General features: G+C 37.6%; 3 protein-coding genes across 6 annotated transcripts; 1 reads left to right on the top strand and 2 right to left on the bottom strand.

Moving 5' to 3' along the window:
* The first annotated feature begins 4,863 nt into the window (after positions 1 to 4,863).
* On the top strand, positions 4,864 to 8,217 carry LOC107194594. The gene is made up of 3 exons (XM_015584237.1): positions 4,864 to 4,915; positions 5,963 to 6,005; positions 7,230 to 8,217. Exons 1-3 carry the CDS (start codon positions 4,864 to 4,866, stop codon positions 8,215 to 8,217), a joined length of 1,083 nt encoding a protein of 360 aa, XP_015439723.1.
* A 1,805-nt stretch (positions 8,218 to 10,022) lies between these two features.
* LOC107194720 (guanylate kinase) lies at positions 10,023 to 12,233 on the bottom strand. Of its 4 annotated transcripts, none has more exons than XM_015584391.1 (5): positions 12,179 to 12,233; positions 10,941 to 11,208; positions 10,648 to 10,871; positions 10,464 to 10,574; positions 10,023 to 10,378 (listed from the first exon to the last, which is right to left on the bottom strand). In XM_015584391.1, the coding sequence occupies exons 2-5, from the start codon at positions 11,195 to 11,197 to the stop codon at positions 10,371 to 10,373; spliced, it is 600 nt and encodes a 199-aa protein (XP_015439877.1). In that variant the 5' UTR covers positions 11,198 to 11,208; positions 12,179 to 12,233; the 3' UTR covers positions 10,023 to 10,370. The 4 variants fall into 4 exon arrangements, with proteins under 4 accessions (XP_015439877.1, XP_015439878.1, XP_015439879.1 ...); XM_015584392.1 differs by having other exon boundaries at positions 12,157 to 12,225; XM_015584393.1 differs by lacking the exon at positions 12,179 to 12,233 and adding an exon at positions 11,949 to 11,980.
* Positions 12,234 to 13,621: 1,388 nt separating this feature from the next.
* LOC107194640 (ribosomal protein S6 kinase 2 beta-like) lies at positions 13,622 to 17,403 on the bottom strand. Its single transcript, XM_015584289.1, has 13 exons — positions 17,081 to 17,403; positions 16,767 to 16,964; positions 16,601 to 16,682; positions 16,265 to 16,425; positions 16,088 to 16,194; positions 15,832 to 16,009; positions 15,588 to 15,753; positions 15,356 to 15,511; positions 15,021 to 15,280; positions 14,702 to 14,950; positions 14,393 to 14,631; positions 14,052 to 14,313; positions 13,622 to 13,979 (listed from the first exon to the last, which is right to left on the bottom strand). The coding sequence occupies exons 1-13, from the start codon at positions 17,207 to 17,209 to the stop codon at positions 13,851 to 13,853; spliced, it is 2,316 nt and encodes a 771-aa protein (XP_015439775.1). The 5' UTR covers positions 17,210 to 17,403; the 3' UTR covers positions 13,622 to 13,850.
* Between the last annotated feature and the right edge of the window lie 1,253 nt (positions 17,404 to 18,656).

Here is an 18,656-nt window from a genome sequence, read left to right as displayed (position 1 = left end):
ATCGGTCGGGTCGATGGGAGGAACGCGGAAGCCTACGAACACCGAACTGTCGTAAATCACCTGGTTCGACAATAAAAAGAACAGGTTTAGGTTACTAAAGGCTAGAAGACCATCGTTATCCCTCATTTTTTCCCGGGAATGGTGACACAAACCAGGACAAATTTTATTTGCAATGAAAATAAGAAATAATTCATTTCGGAATTTTGTTTACAATTATTTGAAAATAAAAGTATTGTCAATTCGTTTGAAATAATAGCAATTTCATAAACTAATGACCATATACGGCTGAAACAGATATCATTGGTTTCCGAATTCCAAGTTCTGTCACTGTACTGAACCTCATTAGAAGCTTTCGAGCACTCATCGAGGATTTATTGTATTTACCGGAAACGACGCATACGTAGCGGTTCGTGTTATTACTTACAGCGTTGTCGATGGCTTTTTGAGAAGCTTTCCTTCAGGTCCCATATCATTTGAACGAGAATTACAATAAATTATAGACGTGCTCTCGATATTTGTTCACCGAGAATGTATAGTTATGTACTGGAAAATGTTGCTCGATCGAACGAGACACGACGAGTGATGGTTGCACGATCGAGTGTTCGGTATATAAACGCGGTGTTTTTTTTTCCTTTTGCCTATTTTACAATTACGTCGCGAACGTGCAAAAAACACTGAGCGATATATTCCATCCCTGACTGATCGATAACGATAACAGGGTCTGCGAGCATTTATTAGCTAATGATGAAATTGATCGATAACGATAACACGGTCTACGAGAATATTTAATACTTTTCTTTCGAAGCACTCGCGCGCGCTTCGGACATACCCCATCGCACGCGAATTGAAATTTCTTTTACCGTGAAGGGGAGAAAAACGAATTCGTGCAGCTACGTACAAACTGATACAATAGAACAACCCGACAAAAAGGAACGTTGGAAAAAAGGAAATAATGAAAAACGTGCTGCTTTTAATTTCCCTTCGGTATCGCCACCATAGCCCTCGAGGTCAAGAATAATGGTGGGTATATGGTATATGCTTGACTAGTTTTTTGCGCTCGTAAAACAACCGTCATATTTTGTCATATATGATACATAGAGCTTAGAAAAACGTTATCGAGGATAAAGAACACCATCGTTAACGTTTTCGTAGTGTCATAAAGTGATCGAGAACAGTTCGGTGAAAAATGACATGTCATTAGGTGGAAATACAAATTCGTTTGTTCATCATGTGTACCGACTGTATCGAAAAATTCGGCGGTTTACAATTACGACCACCCGACTCAAAGTTCTAGAACGTTCGTATTAAATAAAAGTGACCTTGAGATGACCTTGAAATAATCTTACAAATAATCAATCAGTTTAGATTTTCATTTTAATCCATTCAAGGTATTGATTATGTGCAAATTATCTGTGTAAACTAAATATTTTTATACTAAATAATTTTACCTTTTCGTTTGGACGGATTCCCGGTTTGTTCGGCGAGGAACGACGGATCTGTCTGGCAGGCGTGAGGTCTCGCTACTTAAGCCACATCGACGAGGAGGAACCACGGCCAAAATGGAAACGTTCCTCGCGCCGCTTTTTTAGTGTTCACCCCCCAGGTATGTGTGTGTTTACCTCGAGCAAATCGAGGGAAGGTTTGCATCGCGATTACAGGGGGAGATGGGGGCTTCTCCACGTCAACCAGCGTGACAGGTCATTAACTCGAGGATTGTTGCCCAGGACGTTGCCGGACAATTGAGCCTGTTTTTCTTTCTCACCTCACCGTCGCAACCCCAATTCCTCTGGAACGACCGGAACCGCGAATGGTTTCTGGTTAATCACCGTTTCGTTTCCGCCCCCCCCCCTTATTTTGCCCTATTTCTTATCGCCTTGTTCTTTCAACCTTCACCATGTTTTGCACTCCTTGTCGGAATATTCTTCTTGGTCTTCGCTTTTATTTTGGATTTATCGTTGGGATGGGATTTCGAATAAAACCGGTTTGTTCAATATTTCTTGCAGTCCATTTTCGGCGTACATGGTAAATCGTAACTTCATTTTCGTTCGCGGATTTATACCGTATTTTCTCGTGCACGTTAATTGTCTGTTACCACAACGAAATGTCATACAGGTTATTTGTGACTGTACTCCGTCAGGATTTTCATAATTTTAATAATTATGGCTGATTCGTGTCGGTTTATAATTAGTCGTGTGGCAGTTCGAAACCAGAATCCGCCGTTCGACTATTCAATTCGGGACAATGCAACATTTTCGCTCCCGTTAATTAATAACTTTTTCCAACCAACCGTCCTTCCTGTTAACGATTCCAATTCTGATTGAAGTGTTACAACCACGCCTGGAACGTTAATTAAGTCTGATTTCGGGTCAGACGTATGAAGGCGCTCACGATGACACTGTAATGGCGGCCATGAGGCCATGTTCCATAAGGTGGCGTTCAAGGAATGTCGCGAGGATTAAGGGAAAAATTCAGTGAATCGAGTAATTAAGAGCTCCATAGAAAGCACATGAATGAAATCAATTATAACTACCAAAATCTAGAAGGTTCTGGAAAACAGAGGTAATTATAGTTAAATAACTTCGTTTTCCGTTTTATCTTTACATCGTTTCAACTTCAAGGACCTACGTATATTTGCCCTTCTCCTTAATATTTCCACGTTTCCTCTACCAACAGGTTTCTACCCCACCTATTTGTCGCATAATCCATCGTCAAACATTCCTTCGAATTTCTCGCCAACGATTCTCCTGTACTACAATTTCCTCCCATAAACACTTTGTTCACCATATTCACTCCAACGTGTTCTCCGTTCGATAAATCGATCGAACACTCTCAATAAACACCCAGTTCGATATCCATCAATGTCAAGAATACCTTCGCTAGTTTCAGCCAATAATCACGCCAATAATTTCCACCCTAGGAAACAACGTGCGATCCATATCGAGGGTAACCACCAATGTCACTAACCACCAATACCTACTAACCATCACTAACTACTAACCGCGAACTAGTGATAACATATTAAGACTAGTGATACTAAAGTATCAACTAGCGATACGATAGTAGTACTAGTATTATTAGAAGTATTACTTTACAAAATTTTACTGCTCATTTTCAAATCTTTGTATCCAAACCATTACATTGAAATTATTCTACTAATTAAAATAATTAAATTATCTGTTTTTCTTCTCTGGGGAGGGGCTCCCTGGCTACGCCCCTGCTTCATTATTAAATTTTCATCGACGCACTCGCCTGGATAAAGGCGAGAATTTCAAACCAGGTCTTCTCGAGGAACAAGTCACTTCCGTTAAACATGCTCTCCGTGAGTCCTAGTATCGTTGAACCGACACGACCATGGGGCAATCGCCTGATCTAAATCCTCGAACGGGGGTGAAACGGGGTTCAGAGTCAACAAGTCCCGAGTAGCTGATCAGCCGGCGAGTTTTGATCTAAAGTGTCGTCTCAGAAAGAAAGGGGACGGGAAACGAGCAAATTGGGGATGCGGGGTAAACAATAGCGCGATTGGCTATTACGCACGACCCCCTTTTTCGATCCCGGATATTTTCAGTTTCCCAGGATGGACGGTGATTTAGGGGTGGGAACGGCTTGCCAACGGTGGATGGATTTTAAAGATTCTTCCCTTTAGGCAAGTTGTGTTCCACCATTTTTCTGTGAAAATCATTTTTTTTTTGAGGTTATTCATATCCCTTTTTGTTAGTGGGAATCTTGTCTTTACGTTTCTGTGGATTCTTTTAAATTGATTAACACTCTATCAGCGTTAAATGTATAGTGAATTAAACCCAGATAACACACAACGTCTTCAAAACGTCCATTTCACGTCCATTTTAGGTCTGAACATCTTACGACCTAATCTGAACGTCTTAAAGACGATCGTTAATTAATTCTACAATATAACAATATTACATAACATATAGTAAAATTTAATATAATATAGGAGAACATAAAATGTATGGGAAATAATATTTAACATAAATTCCGCCAAAAGCACTATTATAATTTCAATACCTAATCATAAAGTATAATTAGTATTTGGAATATATTTTCTCGTATTATTTCTTATTCAAAGGGTATTAAACATTTCTCAATTGGAAAAAGCAGAACGAACTGGCTTGGAAAAATCGAGATGATTCTTTCCATGTTTCCAAGCTTATCAAAACTTTGCTCTCCTCTGACATTTCCATTTCGCTGCATTCTTTCAGATACTACAACGTCCATTAATACTCCATTAATGATGACAACGATGAACGAACACGAAACTCACTTGTAGTTTCCCGTTGCTCGGGAAGAAATCCCTTTTCAGAAATTATTTCCAGTGAAATTGTACTCGTTCCAGTTAAAATATATCCTAAACCCTATCGCAATACTATAATGTAAATTATACTCTAATTAAATATGTATATTATACATGTCTCATAATTTTGAAGCAACGATTTAAGGGTCTGGTCGTTAAATGGTTAAAAACAACATTTATGCCAGTGGTATTAAGCGCTTTCATTATGAATTTTGCTTTTTTGATAAGACATTCGAATTTAGCAAAACCAAAAATATGAGAATACCAATTTTTATTAAAATCCCGAATGAGTTTTCAGGCCAGATTTTCGGAAAAAGACCACTCTATAGACGCGTGGAAATGGTCGCGATTAATTTACCATCGCTGAATAAATACGCTTGTTATCTTAGTGGAGATCGCCTGTTCGTGTGTTCCAGTGCACGGGTGTATGCTCTACGAAGAGAATTAGTCAGCGAGGCCCAAAGGAAATGGCGGTTTATTTTAGGGACATCTGAAAATACGCGCGCACGTCCCTCGGAACGAAGCTCAGTTGTCGTTTGCTCCGAGATAGGATCATGGATCTTAAAGAGTGTCTGCTCACGACGACAGCGATAACGATTCTGATAGGTAGGTGATTATAAAGCCAGATCGAGCACAAATCTCACCTGGACCGTATCCCTCTGTGTTCTTCATTCACCTATTTTTCACGTGATTCTCTCGATAATCGACGTTCCTTCTTAAATTCGTCGCTGTAGTTCTTAATTGTTCGATCTCCACTAGTTTATACACGAGAATAACAATTTTAAAATTGAATTTAATGTTTACGAAGTTTGATATTATAGAAACAGGAAAGTAGTGAAATAAATGACACACACTATAATATCGTCTACCGTATAGCTATTTGTTACAATATTTAACGGAATTTCATCTTATTGTCAACGTAAATTTTCAATTGTTATTGGTATTTGGAGATACAACCTTTAAGAAGAAAGAAATCTTTCCAAGTTTCGGAGTTAGGACTTGAAAGAATATTTGCTGTTTTCTTGGTTGAATTTTCGTTATATTATGCTGAATTTGTATTCCTTTGGCCCGTAGATTGATTATCTAAATGTTTGCTTAACTAACATCAATCTATCTTTTCCTGAAGAAACATTAACAAGCATCAGTAAACAAACACGTATCAGTGAACGGACGTTATTTTTTTCAATTCCTTGTTCATTTTCACTAGGTGAAACCTGTATTTTTTCTTTCCAATTTAATTACATTTATTAATTACATTTATTTCATTTGCCGAATATGTATTAATATTATCATTTAAAATACGACATTGAGATGTAATTACAAAATCACTTGAGTGTTCATTTATCTCTATTTGGTTCGTTGTTATTATAACCGCAATACATAATAGAATTGAACTTTTTCGGGTGCTTTTGTAGTTATCGCGACGCAGTATAGCCTCGCAAATTGTTTCCAGATTCGATCTTAACGTTCATCAGTTAACAATTAGTCAAATTCTTAACTCTTAGCTTGTCTTAAACCTATTCCCTCCAATCCTTAAGGGTAATTCGGAAATTCTTGCTGCCAGAGTATATCTTTCGTCCCGAATTCCTCGTCTCCCTTCCGACAAAATTATTTTAGTGTATACTGCATTAATTGTGTTTTCCCATCCGCCAGGAATATCACCAGTCGTCGTCGCTTGGAATCCCGACACACACCGGTGCGTATTTCACTTCCATTAGTTGCCACAAGAATCATCGTCTACGCCATGCGAATAACTTGAAGCATCGAGATGGAATGCACTTATTTGTATAAGAAACGAATACAGTAATCTCTCGATGAATGTGACATACTCGGTTCCACTTCGGAGGATCATGGCAAGGCGAAAAGGTTTTCGGCCTCTCACAAATTTATTTTTTGCCCGAAGAATCTCTGCTTAGCTTCTGTTTACTCTGTTCTGATTGGTTCCACAGCCCAGACAGTACATGACGGCTTAAAGACGTCCTAGACTTAAAATAGCCGTAAAATAGGCGTCTTTAAGGCGTCATGTGCTGTCTGGGAGGAGGATTCTATCAGTGGTGTGATTAACGCCGTTGCTCGTGTCGCATTCATCGAGGATTCACTGTACTATATGTATGTATTCACTGTGTATATGTTCCTGGAATTATGTAATGCTCGTATAAATAACAACCAGATAGCAGATGACGCCTTAAAGACGACTTAAAGACGCCCTAAACCTAAAATAGCCGTAAAATGGACGTCTTCAAGGTATCATGTGCTATTTGAGTAGCATCTGGGGCTCGTTGACAAGATGTGCAACCACCCATCGATCCGAATTCTAAAGCGATATCCATGCAGTTTCTTTTCGAGGAGGGGGATAGAAGTTTGTGACCCTCGGTTGGAAATTGTCTTCGCCGCAGTGAGGAAAACGGAAGACGAATGAAAGCGCTGCGGACGTGACAAAAATTTCGTGCTCGGGGTGGACACATTCCGTTCTTGTACTGTCGAAACACGTGCGTCCAAGCAGAAGGGGGTGGGAACAAATATAGATGGGAGGCATTCTATTACTCTATTGCCTCTGGCATTGATCGTTCAATTCAACTTCAATATACGTTATTATTAAATTGAATAGATTCATGAATTGCATTCTCAGCAATAACTTCGAGGTCATTGCCACTCAAGGACTAGAGGCTCAAGCTAGATGTACCAGCAACCCTTATACTTCTGAAATGAAAACTAAGACAGATAGAAAACATCCTATCCTCAGCAGTAACTTCGAAATCTGTCTCCCAAGAACTAACCACTCGAGCTAGACATGAATACCAATAACAAATCCATTCCATTTCTCTGTATTAAAATGGAACACTACACAATCAATAATACGGTTAATATGAATAAACTACCAACTTACACAAAATCGAATGTTCATGGAATTTAATTCCAGCTACGAGAGTTACGACCTCGACAGAGGGCCAGTGGTCTACGAAGCCTATTATCCAGACGCTAACGAGGACTCCCGCGGTAACTACCAAGAGAAACAGTTCTTCGACCATGGAGCTATCCTGGAGAAGACCTACCAGGTGCCCTCCCAACGTCTGATGTACTCAGACGACACGGTTCAGCTGGAGAACCAACGTAACCTAGCACGAAGTCCTCCACAGGACACGCAAAGTTTTCCTCCGCAGACGAACGATCGTTCCGTCGATATAAAGGAGATCTCCAGCCTGGCCAGACGAGCGATTACCCGCGATCTAGAGAACTGGAACGCCATCGAGAGTTACTTGGACCGCGCCAAATACCAGAATCATCCCCTGTATCGGCGTCGGATCCTGGTGCCTGAACGAGGATACGGGATCGAGCAGACGGTTCGCGGAATTGGGTCGAGTCTATCAGACGCGTTCGAAGGTGGTCGTGACTTCGAGCTGTACGAGGAAATTGGTGAACAAGCCAGGATACGATCTGGTGATCGAGTGGACACGGTGAGAAGATTAACACCACGCGATCTGGCTGGAAGGGACAGTTTTGGATCGATTCGATATCAAGATCGAGCTTCGCAGGACGTCGAGGCGATTCCTGTAGCCAATGGCGATTCTTCTCCGTTGGAGGCAATTAAGAACGAAAGGATAATAGAGCCTTATCCGACGGAGAACATCTTCGCGCCACGACCTCAGGTGATCAAGTACATTTTCTCGAAGAAACCGACCACGTCGGTGGAGGCCAAAGCGCAGACCGTGTCAGAGACGAAGGTGACGACGAAAGAGCCCGTGCCTAGAAGCTACGGGGACAATCTTATTCGCGAGGAGGTGAAGGAACAGGAGGGAAAGGACGTGAAGGTGACGTCGATCGAGGTCAGCGAGGTGCCCAGGCACAAGACACGGCATCATCACGGGGAATGGCCGAAACGCGATTATTCCAAACGTCATCAGTCGTAAGGGGTTGGGTATCGAAGATGTCGAGGATGTGAGATCCGTATGAAGTAAATTGTGTGCCTGTAAACAGCAGGAACGTGAAGTTCAGCACGTAATAGTAATGGGAAATATTAGTAGAAGTGTTTATTGTATTTGATTGTTGTTTTGATTGTCGGTGGTTTTATAAGATAACCGATACGTGTGGGTAAGGTGAAACGAAATCATTTGGGTACTTGGGGCAACTAGAGGATCCTCAAACGTTGTTTATTGTTTATGAAGTTGTAGGACAAATTTTATTGTTTATGAAGTTGATGTTCTTATTGTAAACTTAATAAGCTTTACCTATTTTTACTGTCACATCACTGAGAGTCATGTCCACATTTTGAATCACTTTGTACATCTAATGTTGGAGAATTCATTAAGGATACAGGAACGTCGACGGTTCTGCAATAAGTTGTTTTTTGACATGTTTATTCAATATATTATGCTACAACAATAGTACAATTTTGCTATAACAACGTGTACATACGTCGGCTACGTTTATTTTCTCTCTACTTAATCGTTATCTTATTATACGATTCAACCATACATGTATTGATAAATGATAACCATGTATAGGAAAATATTCATCTCTCGCGATCGTGGAAGCAACAATCATCTGCTTAATGTTCGACAGACATGTCGACGAGGATAATTCTTGAAATGTGTGAATAGAACATACGCGAATGTGATGTATGGAAAAACGCGAAACGATGGTGAGGCGAAGAACTTCCGAAAATGTTGTTCATTTTTTCTCTCCCGGGAGTCGTGAGAGTGCAATTCGTTGGTTAATTTTGGAACGAAAGTTTTCTCTCGAGAAAACGTTCACGATGAATAACGCGCGTGTGAAAGACTACGCGTTCGAAAAGTTAAACGATTATTCTTAAAAGGAATGTCCGTGTACGAATATACTTTCGTTTGTTTTTCACTTGGATGAGACATGATACATCGAATACGACTGAGTCTATGAATTAATTCTGAATGGTTTTAATGAACTTGTATATGACTTCTGATATAAAGACGAGTACCAGGGACAAAACCACAAGTACTTTTATAAGTAACCTACGCTATTGGAACACAACTTCGTTTGGTGAATAGTCTCAGTTAGCTACATCTAGAATATTTATATTTAATTATCCAATTTTTCATCTTCTCCCCCTTTCGGATATCTAATCTGTGTCTACAGTTCCGTTTTCACGCGAACTGTCAGTCCTCCGCAATTACGTTCAGTCAGATATCGTTTATATAGAATCATTTCACGCCCTGGCATACCACCGACACCAAGTAATCGAACTGAATCAAAACACTTGTACAACATGCAAACACTTATTTTACTGTAACGTAAGTCGTCGAGACGTCTAGCTATCACTTGGAATCGTAACAAATTTTTCACGTCACTGTGTACAGGTACCAGTTAAACCAGCTATAAGACACGCGTAAACAGTAACAATTTTAGATTCTTACAACCGCAACCTCTCATATACATCTTCATCATTTTAACAGTACGCCGTGTTAAGGGTTTTGCACGTGCAAAAATAAAATTTCTTTTCCCTCTGGCGGTATTCAACAAGCATACAACGTGTAAAACTGTAGAACAAACGAATGAATACTCATCCGTCATTTCTGTCCAAGAAATTGTACGATGTGCAAGCTTTCAGTTTCTTAGGGTAATAAATGTTAATTTGCAACTCGAAAAATTGTACCGTGTGTTTTTGGTATTTGTATGAAACGAAACATTTATCTGTACGAGTGCGAATAATATCACTGAAAGAGCTTAACATCGGTCTATTCTTTCCCTTCACTTTAGTCAAAAACTGTAGGAATTTATAACTTCCATCTAATACGTGTTTCTAGTTAAGTAATTATTAGTCGAATTTTTATATTATTCTACGCATAAAAAATTTCAAGCGTACTGTACCTATACAATACTTACTCTTCGATATTTAAAATCAACTTACTACTGTATAAAATTATCTACCTAACATTATTCTCAAATCCCGCGATTCGTCCTTTGGACATGAGTTTCGTCGTGCACTTCATCGTATAGTAACCACTGATTACTATGTGTCACATAACGATGTAGAAAAATAATTACGATCTAATATCAAGTAAAGTGTATATCCTTGGGAAGCATTCATTTAAGATTCTGTAACAATATTAAACGTCCAAATACGAATGATTTCAGATGATGATTCTAGGGGATAAACATATTTTTCTATAATATACTGTACCTGCTTCCGATTTTTGTTGTATGTTTGTAAGTATAAATTCTTTTAATTCTTCATAAGCCTTAGGAAGGTTGTCATTTATAATGATCATATCAAAGTTACCAGGTTTCTCACCTATGACGAGTATTAAGTGTGTTATCATCTTCTTGTTTTGCATGTACACTGTAGATAGTGAATGCATACATACCGTATTCTATTTCTGTCCTTGCAGCAGACAATCTACGTTGCAAAGACTCTTCTGTTTCTGTCTGCCTATCTCGTAATCTTTTCTCTAGCTCATCCATGGATGGTGGTTTAACAAACACATAGATTGGATCTAAAGAACTTTGCTTGATCTGTTTCACCCCTTGCATGTCAATATCTAATACACAGATTTTACCTTCTCTCTGTACATCTTCCACTGCTCGTTTACTGAACATATCAAACGTGTGTTAACAAAAACAGACAAATTGTCGTATTTATTTTCTACAAACAATTTACCTAGTGCCATACAAATTTCCACTGAATGTGGCAGTTTCGAGGAATTCACCCTGTTCTATCTGTTTCTGCATTTTTTCTTTGTTTGTAAAATAATAATGCTTTCCATCTTCTTCGCCAGGCCTGGGTTTCCTAGTGGTATGAGAAACAGAGAAGCCAAACTTCTCTGGAAATTCCTCGAACATCTGCTTTATCAGTGTACTCTTTCCACTTCCCGATGGCCCACATAAAACCAATGCACGTGGACCTTTTTGAAGCATATTACAAACACCTAGAAATAATCATGATACAATAACTGAGTTTCAATGTGAAGTGATACAGTATTGATCGTCAACTCTAAAGCGGCATGCAGGGACTCGTACAATTAAAAATAATAACTGTCATTGCAGAGTTAAACATAGCATCATCTAAACCTATATATTACTTAAATTTGGTTTAGCTGTGTTGTCATTTCATACCTGTGGCAAATGTTCTAAGAATGGAAAATGATATCATACTTAAAAGAATTATATACTCTCATCTAAACATCTTCAGAAGCTACAAAAGAAATGAAAACCTTCAGATAAAATCCATTATGATTCGAAAAATCCTTAATATCAAGAAAAACGTTTAAACACGAATTTTCGTGAACGTTTTCACCAAGCGAATTTAATTAAATACAGCACAAATGTTTAAAGAGACGTGCACGAGGATACACAAACCAAAGAGCGCAGACGGGCAACTATGCGACAAACGAAGAACAGCTGATCGCAAAAGCCGGAAATATAATTATATAGAAATATCAGCAAAATCACGAGCTCGTAATATCAAAACCAGAGAATTTCAGTGGACGTAACTGGTACCGCAATCAGCGCGTCGAGACACATGAGCCATGGGGTGAAATTAGATTGCGGGCCCTTCGAAATATTGATTTTCAAGAGGAAAACATACCGCAAATCGTGCGAGTTCTATTACGGGAGTGCACGTCGGATAGGACGAGGAAAATCTTGGCGTGTTCAAATCACTACACACCGAAACGATTCTGTTGTCCGACTGAAGACAAGTGGAACATGTACTCTATTTTGCTTTCGTTAAAATATATCAAATACGACCAAGAACTGCACAGTACAGCAGCAATTCGTAAGAACGAATCGATTCCACTGCACATCACAGTTACCCACTCGTATACCCCGTTTAGTTAAAGAACTGAACATTCGAAAGATGATAAAGAATGTCTTACCTTTGTAGAAAATGAAACTTACGAAATTTTATAGCAAAAATCGAGAAATGCAGCCGAAGAAAAGCTGAGAGTTCCGCGGTCCGGGGAAACATGAAACAAACAGCTTACCACGTTTTCATTTAATAACCAGCGCATGCGCCTTATTTCGCCGCATCGTGAATTAAGAATACCTTGTATTGTTCCCGCGTGATCAACAGAAATTACATGTATTTAATTTTAACGTTATATAAACTATGTATTTATAAGTTTGCACGCAAAAAGTTTTCGATATTTTAAAGAAATTGTTATTCATCTTAGAAGACCATCAGAATGTAATGCAGACACGAGATCACGTCAATTGTGTAGATTGAATTTGGTTTGATTTGGTCCGATGATTTTTTTTAGTGGTTTATTTAACAAGGAATACAATCTACGCAGTAAAGACAATATACTTTTAAGACACTCTAATTTTATTTCTTCGTTTAATGTCCCCTCTTTACAAGTTACTGCTTCTAAAAGGAAGATAGGACTCCCATAAAAATATATGTTACTTTGATAACAGAGAGATACATAGTAGAAATGTCAATATCGTCGTATCGTGGCTTGTGTAAATAATTACGTAAACAGTTTTTGTGTAAAAATTACTTTAATTTCAACGTAAACAGAACTATTATAATTAATAATATTTGTAAAAAAAGTAGAGATCAAAGAGTACAGTGAACGTATTTTATCTTTGCATTTATTAAATATATATACTTTTCACATATATTCATTATCATTTTCGATATTTCAATGATAATCATTTACAATACAGATTATAGATTTCAAATTTCTTCCGATAATCCGGTATTTCTTTCTTTTCGTATTATATTAAAATCGAAAATATGAATGTAAATATGTATTCTATTCTATATAGACATACAGAAATTTCTTCAACCAGAATAGAGACAATTTTGGTAATTAGAATTAGAATAATTTTTATCAGTAACGGCACTCTTATAAAATTATCATGTACTAGCTACATTTGAACATTGCACAAGAAATACTAGATTTAGATTGACAAAATATATAGTCTTCTTTTTTTCTGTATATACGTATATCATACATGTATATCCGTAGACGCTTCGCAAAAATAAGAATGTAACGAAAGAATTCTAATTAACTAGGGTAACTAAAATAAGAATGTAATTAAGGAATATCTCGTATTTTAAATTACTATGTTTTGGTTGCTATGATTAGGGTATGTTAAGTCTCAGTATGGCAATGCATACATGTATAAATGCATACACACGCGTTTAACATAAAAAAAAAAATATATAAATAAATATATATATCACATTATGTTCATCGATCCAATATAGATACTCACTTACATTCCATAGATGTTAGAATAACAATAATTAGTAGAAGTAGCAATGTAATAAGATTAATAGTCGTAGCGACATTAAAGTCTTCTCCTTGTACTTTTTAGCGCAATGTACCCCTCGTGTGCGTGGCAGATTTCTTCGAACTTACAAGGGAACCGCAGAATGTGTTACGTTTTGATGAAACTCAACGGAAATACATAACAATGGGAATCATATCGCGGACATCCTAATTCACAAAGTTTTATCAAAATTGGTGTATAACGTATCGTACGGTTCCCTTGTTAGATCCTTATTCGATACTGTCCTACTCTGAAACTTTCACTCGTGTAGAATGGATAATATTTTTTTTTAAACTTCGGTAGGACCCGACGGTTTAGCTTGCGTTCTTCGACGAGCTAGGTCGGACATAACAACCGGGCCAATATGAGGAGATCTTGGACTATTAGACATTGCTTTATACGCTTCCGTTACTGCTCTCTGAAAATATATTTTTAGCAATTACGCCCATGTGCAAAGCATCCTGTGTATTGAACCCATAGAGCAACATACTTTTAAGCTATGTGGATCCCTAGCTGTGTGCGATAACAGTTTCTGAGGAAGACGATGGCGATTGGTAATCCACGGATACTTTAAAATGGAAGCTGCGGTAGGCCTTCGATTAGGATCTACGTGTAACATTCTTTTCACCAATTCTTTAGCCTCGATTGAAATTTGACACCATATACCAGTTTCAGTGTCGATGTGACCAGGCCCGATACGATCTAATATGTCAGTGGCACTATCCCCTGGGCTATTGCGAAATGGAGTATATCTAATGTGGAAAAACTATGTTATTAATACCGTATGATCTTTCAACGTTGAAGGTGTTAATCGAAAGGTGATGCAATTACCCAGCCAACATTATGTATAATAGAACACCAAGTGACCAAATGTCGCATGCCGCGTCATATCCTTGACGTTTCAACACTTCCGGTGCTACAAAGTTTGCTGTGTAACAGGGGGTCATTAATAAACCATTTTCGGCTCTCAATTGTTTCGCAAACCCGAGATCGCATAAGCAAAGTGTCGTGGGATCGGCTCCCGGTTTTGAGTATAATATATTAGATGGTTTTAGATCCCGATGGACCACCTACCAATTAGAAATATTCCATGTAACATGTGAAAATTAACAGCAAGCGGAATGAATGATCAATATGTACCCCATTTTCATGCAGATAATGAACTACACTAGTAATTGTGTACATCACTTCGGCAGCTTCTCTTTCTGTAATATTACGTCTCTGCAATAAACGATCGAGTAGTTCCCCACCTCTCAACAGTTCTAACACGAGATAAGCTCGTTTATCGTCTTCATGGACAGCTCGTAACGTTACAATATGCGGATGTCTTCCATACCGAAGCAAAATTTCTACTTCTTCCGTTGGATCTCTTTTCGACTTGTCAATTACCTATAGATAAAATTATTATTAACCAACAATCAACAATGACCTAATGCAATCCGACATTAGTATATAGTACCTTTACTGCATACTCGATTTTGGTCGCCTTATGAACAGCTAAATAGACCGTACTGTAACTTCCTTTACCAATTTCTTGCTTAAATTCGTACTCGTCGGTTACATAGATGGGACTCACGTAAGTCGGAAACATTGCGTTGAGACTATCACACTTTTTGTATTCGGGTGCTTTATTGTGATCCTCGAGAAGGCACGGCGCGACGAAGCTAAAGCCGCGAAACAATTCGTGGGCATTAGCACTTGCCGGCACTCCAGGCGAATCTGAAATATTTTCCGAGTTTTGGTCTTCTGTATCCGATAATGAGTATCAAAAACATTAATAATTATTCGCAATACCTTTAGGCGTTTTACATGTAAATTCAGTATCAAAATAAAATGCATTGTCATCTTGACTAACGGCTGGTTTAAAAGGAGGTTTAATTTCTTTCATATACAGGGCATCCCAATCGATTGTCGCGAAGAACTTATGGCTTTTGATTTCTTCTACTCCACCTACCAATATAATACATCAGTCCACAAAGACAGTAGCAGATTGTCGTTTTAGTTACAGATAAACGTAGACGATTACCAGATCCAATTCTGTTTGCAGGTTTTCTCTTGAAGAGTACTCTGAGAAGCGCTTGCGCTTCTGGGGAAATGTTTGGTGGCATAGTAAGCTTTGCCTTTAATATTTGTGTCATTGTTTCCATGCGATTAACGCCTTGGAATGGAAGAACTCCAGTTAACATCTCAAACTAAAAATTGACAACTTATTTTCTTTAGAATGAACTTGTAAGTACAGTTAGTAGTTCTGTCTTGGTAATACGACTAACCATAAGAACACCGAAGCTCCACCAATCAGCGACAAGTGAATGCCCTTTTCGATTAACAACTTCCGGTGCCATGTATTCCATGGTACCGCAAAAGGAATATGTCTTAGAATCATCTAAAGACTGCTTACATAGACCAAAGTCAGTTAAAGATATATGGCCTTCAGTATCCAACAGAATGCTATGACAAATAAAAGGTACTCTATTAGATTTTTCGAATCATAGAATGAAAATAACTTCTAAATAAAGTAATACAAACTTTTCTGGTTTGAGATCTCTGTAAATAATTCCAAGCTTATGTATATGACTCAATGCAAGAGCAAGTTCAGCTAAATAAAACTTTACATCATCCTCAGTAAACATTACCTACAACAATCATTATAAAGATTAGCGATTACTCTTGTAAGGTAAATCTATGCCAACAATTGAAATTTACCTCTTTGGCTAATCTTGAAAACAGATCACCACCTCTCAGAAAGTCTAAAATTAAATACAGTTTGCCTTCTGTTTGAAATGCATAATGCAGCCGAACTATGAATGGATGCTCAACATCCACCAATATATTTCTCTCCAATTTTATTCTAAGTCTGTCCTGTACTGAGACAATATCAAAACATTAAACCATTTGAAAAAAAAAACAAAGAAAAAGATTCATAAGGTGAGAATTGCTCTGGAAGTTTTCATGAATTGACACAGAATAAATATTCTTATAGATTGGTCTCTAACTTTGAAACTTTCAGAGTTACTCTCGTACATTTAACTGAATAAACACCTTTTAATGTAGCCTTTTTGAGAACTTTCATGGCATAAACAGTTCCACTATCTTTACCAACAACTTTCCTCACTAAGAACACCTAAATAACCGAAGAACTTTATTTGTGAAAGAATGCAGCTTAGCGAATGTTACTTCTTTTCTAATGCATAGCGAATATGAATACCTTTCCAAATGAGCCTTGACCAAGAACTTTGAGAAGTTCGAACTGAGATGGATCTGCCTTTTCGTGACCATCTCTTACCACTTCTCGTACTTCGATTTCATGTGTCTCGGAGCAACCATTTGAAAGTGATCCAGCTGCATTTTCCTGTGTAATCATTGCTTCCTCCTGAGATTCAGCTGGAAGAATGTCTACAGGGTCCTGAATAATGGAGACGATTGTCACGTATGATCTTTCTGTTGTACTTTATCTATCATGAATTACAATGAAATTGTCTTGAAAACGATCAATTGTTTTGACAAGAGGGATTACGTTACCTTTTCATTTACCTTTTGATCGGACCAAGGAACCGTCAAAGTCGCCAACGGCATTATACTCGTCGTCGTGTTACTATTCGCAAAGCTGTAGAAGTTGTCGCAATGTATTTCCGCGTGAACGGTCGTCATAAATTAACATTTAGCTGCGTTTAGATTTACTTGTACACCACAGACGATATACGATAAGTCAAAGGCGTTCAAAACAGATTTCTGACACAGACCGGAAGCACCTGTTTTGTGACCTTACATATAGGCAAGAGAAATGGCTGCTTTACAACAAACTGTACCGAAACCACACGAAAATATACGAAAATACGTGTACTTCAAACGAAATACAAGAACGAAACTTGATATTTCGATGCACGAGGCGTTCAAAATGAATTAGAAATAAGTAACACAATATATCAAATGCGTTTTATACTCCAGTTAAGTATAAGAAGTCTCCTTTACATACACGTTATTGATTGGACTGTCAACAAACAAAGAGAAAAAAAAATTCAATACGAAATCTGCTAATAAAACGCGACCGATAAGTGTATGTCACAGAAATAATGAATGTATTCGAATCGGAGCTAAATGAGGACGATTATTTTCTACTTTCAACTCTTTTTTTCCTTATTATTATATTCTCGGCAACAGCGAGAATCTTGAAACCGCATATACTTAATTGTTAGACTAGATGATAGTAAAATTATCCTTGAAATATTTCTGGTGAAAGTTGTGTGTCGATGCATTTAGCCAAACATGTAAAGTAAGAAATATGTATTATTACACGAAAAAAACTTAGTCGTAAGATTTTGGTATACATAAAATGAGACATTTCACGAATTTAACACAACTTTAATGTTGCCGCGTTTTATCTTCATTTCTAAAAATGCGTATATATTTAGATACATTTAAGTCGCATTATTACGCATTGCATATTCTACAGTTTCATTTTAAAAATAACAGCTACAATTGTTATTTCTCTACCATTGCTATTATATTTATTTAAGTTAAAAGTCTGTAGAAATAATCCAATCCTTTTAACTCTTGTTGTTACTAGAGATGGCGTGCAAAATCACTAACGGTGATTTATCACAGTGTCGCCAAATCACGATCACGGTCGTGATTTAACTTCATTCACGACCGTGATTGCGATTTTTTTATCTTGAGTGAATTTGCTCACTGTGATCGTAAGTTCTTGATCTTTAAACAGAAAAACGTATTCAATATGATTTTACGATGAATTACATTACTATACGTGTTTATAAAAATCGGTAGAAGAAACAAGAAATTCTAAACGAATGATTTGCTAAGTAACATGTAGATTATCATTTATAATCATTAATTTATTCATTATTCTTCATTGTTTCTAATTATTCCTTCACTGTATATGATATCACCACCGACTAGGTATAAAATATACCTATCATCCAATGCTTTTTTCTGTCACACGTTCCTAGGGCTATGTAACCCTGTTACCATTTTAATGTCAATACCCGACGTTACCGATAAAGCATGAATTTTGAGTATTATTAGCACAAATGAAGTGTTATATATTCCATTCATATTGCGTGTATCTATATGATTTCAC

Source organism: Dufourea novaeangliae, unplaced genomic scaffold, assembly GCF_001272555.1.
Source record: "Dufourea novaeangliae isolate 0120121106 unplaced genomic scaffold, ASM127255v1 scaffold8, whole genome shotgun sequence".
NCBI classification, from domain to species: domain Eukaryota; kingdom Metazoa; phylum Arthropoda; class Insecta; order Hymenoptera; family Halictidae; genus Dufourea; species Dufourea novaeangliae.
This window is presented reverse-complemented; position numbering and strand designations above follow the sequence as displayed.

What these genes read in the sequence shown, in the direction of transcription:
- LOC107194720 (XM_015584389.1), bottom strand. Translation starts at nt 11,432, where the DNA reads ATGATATCATTTTCCATTCTTAGAACATTTGCCACAG. An exon ending in GGAAATTTGTATGGCACTAG is followed by an intron (nt 10,872 to 10,940) that starts GTAAATTGTTTG and finishes TGATATGTTCAG; the next exon opens with TAAACGAGCAGTGGAAGATG. An exon ending in AAGGACAGAAATAGAATACG is followed by an intron (nt 10,575 to 10,647) that starts GTATGTATGCAT and finishes TACTCGTCATAG; the next exon opens with GTGAGAAACCTGGTAACTTT.
- LOC107194594 (XM_015584237.1), top strand. Translation starts at nt 4,864, where the DNA reads ATGGATCTTAAAGAGTGTCTGCTCACGACGACAGCGATAACGATTCTG. An exon ending in AGCGATAACGATTCTGATAG is followed by an intron (nt 4,916 to 5,962) that starts GTAGGTGATTAT and finishes CCCATCCGCCAG; the next exon opens with GAATATCACCAGTCGTCGTC. An exon ending in TGGAATCCCGACACACACCG is followed by an intron (nt 6,006 to 7,229) that starts GTGCGTATTTCA and finishes ATTTAATTCCAG; the next exon opens with CTACGAGAGTTACGACCTCG.
- LOC107194640 (XM_015584289.1), bottom strand. Translation starts at nt 17,209, where the DNA reads ATGACGACCGTTCACGCGGAAATACATTGCGACAACTTCTACAGCTTT. An exon ending in GTCAAGGCTCATTTGGAAAG is followed by an intron (nt 16,683 to 16,766) that starts GTATTCATATTC and finishes TCGGTTATTTAG; the next exon opens with GTGTTCTTAGTGAGGAAAGT. An exon ending in TTATACATAATGTTGGCTGG is followed by an intron (nt 14,314 to 14,392) that starts GTAATTGCATCA and finishes TTTCCACATTAG; the next exon opens with ATATACTCCATTTCGCAATA.